This window comes from Frankliniella occidentalis, unplaced genomic scaffold, assembly GCF_000697945.3.
Source record: "Frankliniella occidentalis isolate FOCC.00 unplaced genomic scaffold, Focc_3.1 Scaffold4415, whole genome shotgun sequence".
In the NCBI taxonomy this organism is placed as follows: Eukaryota; Metazoa; Arthropoda; class Insecta; order Thysanoptera; family Thripidae; genus Frankliniella; species Frankliniella occidentalis.
In genome coordinates, this window is record NW_026271462.1 from 1 (window position 1) to 2,064 (window position 2,064).

Consider the following 2,064-nt stretch of genomic DNA (forward strand, 5'->3'; position numbering starts at 1 on the left):
GGCGCTCAACGCCTGCCCGGGACTGGATAGGCCACACAGCGATACACTGGAGCGCAACGGGCCTGCCCACCTCCCAGGCACCCAGCGCCTTCCTGGTACAATGGATAGGCCGCTCACCGTGACAACAGTGCGCAACCGGACAACATATCCTACAGGAGTTTAAGAAACTCACCACAACTCTGGGGTTGGCCTCCAGGCTCACAGGCCTTCCTCAGGGCTCCGCACACTGCTATGTTCTCGTCAGCAGCCCAGCGGCACTCCGCAGCGCCGTTGCACACCGAGGACGGCGGCAAGCATCGGCCAAGCGGACAACGCAGCCCAGCGCACGACGGTGCGAGCGAGGGCTGCACCACTGTCACTCCATCTGCACGAGAAGGTCAAAAAAGTGGTGAGTAAATGATAGGAACGGAGAATTAATCTCAATATGAGAGGCGACGGCTCACCAATGGTATTTCTAACGTATCTCAACATGAAGTGCACTGCGTCGAACGCCTGCTTGCCCGTCAAGCCGCACTGGTCCGGTACGCTGTACACTGCGGTCGGGTGCCACCCCGAGTGCGTCCGGCACGCCACGACGCCGCTCCACGGCACCTAGAAGCGCACAGCGCACAACAGGTGAGTTGTTGGCTTTGCGTTTCAGCTTTATGGGAGGAAAGTGGCGGCGCGTTGGGTGCGCTTGTGTGCGCATTTGGCATGCTCTTACCGCTCCCCGGAGGTGCTGTCCGCTGGCACACGATGAGCTGTCCGGCCCCAGGAAGCAGGTCCTGCCGTAGCCCGCGCCCTCGCTGCACGACGCCAGGTGCTTGAGGTGGACGGTCTCCCAGGACCCCGTCGAACCGCGGCCCACCGCGACGCAGCTCAGAGCCTTGTTCGCCAGCGCGTACCACTCGGGTAGGCCTAGACAGGAAAGGGTCAAGTAAGAGTCAGGCGACGGGTCCGGGGCAATGACCAAACTTGTACCCAAATTTCATCGTTTTCAGAGGATAATTTCGATAAGTTTGAATTCACGGTTCTTCACATCACATCTGCATTTCAGAAAGTAAACCTGACCAATGGAAAACTTGTCACCCCTGGGGGTATATTTATCGTGCCTCCGATAGTTACGGCAAGTGCAGTGGAACAGTAACCCACTCCCTTAGAATGACCTAATTTATGCACGATTCCTAAGGAGGGTGCCTGGCCCGTCTGGAGACTCTCTCACCTGTGGGGCGGACGTGCCTGGTGAGAACAGCGGGGCGATCCAGATGCAGCATGACGGCGCTCGAGCTCGGGATGGGGACGAGCGCGTCGACACGGCGGGCCTGCTCGTAGGGGCCCGTCACGCCAAGTTCAGAGCGAGGCCCACCCAGCAGCACAGTCAGGTACTCGCGGCTGGGGCTGCGGGAAAGTAAAGATATAAATTTCAAAAACAAAATACAGCTTCTCAATCTGAATATGCAGTAGGACCACGTCAAATGACCAAATGAACCAAGTAAATAGCATGGCCCGGCATGAACGAGCCCATCCAAAAGTACAGCGCATACTCACTCGACGCCGACAAGTGACTCAGCAGAGGCCATCACCCACGACTCCGTGACCAGGGCGCCAGTGCCACCGATCGGGATGCCCTCGGCCATGATCTCGGCGTGCCACGGCCACGCGTACAGGCCCAGGCTGGCGGCCTGGCTGGCGGAGAGCGCCGCGGTCGCGGCCTGCCGGCTGGGCTGGTGCAGGAAGGTGGACGGGGTGCCGTCGATATTGGGGGCGCAGCGCACGCGCAGCCCCATGCAGATCCCGCCCTTGGCCAGGCCCTCCAGGGTGGGCGCGCCGCCTATGAGGTTGTCGGTCAGCTTGTCCGCGGCCGGCATGGGCAGCGGCCCGTCCAGCGGCAGCACCCGCGGAGTCGACAGCACGAGGGGCCGCTCCTCCACCAGGCTGTCGTTGACGGACTCCCACCCGCTGCGGAACAACTCGCATTTCAAACAGCTGCGCGAGGGACACTTCGTCATACATTGTCAGCAACGCTTACAAGGGAAGGTTTTCCGGTGATACAGTCAGATTTCAAAGGCACTTAAAAGAGTAGTT

The 2,064-nt window shown here is 60.2% G+C and overlaps 1 protein-coding gene across 1 annotated transcript; it reads right to left on the reverse strand.

The window, feature by feature from the left end:
- Positions 1-172: 172 nt before the first annotated feature.
- LOC127752142 (serine protease nudel-like) lies at positions 173-1,938 on the reverse strand (the record flags this gene model as incomplete). Its single annotated transcript, XM_052276794.1, is given in 5 exon segments — positions 173-364; positions 444-591; positions 704-897; positions 1,202-1,377; positions 1,528-1,938. Coding segments are annotated over 5 exon segments (1,121 nt in total), but the record flags the coding sequence as incomplete, so codon positions are not given.
- Positions 1,939-2,064: the final 126 nt, after the last annotated feature.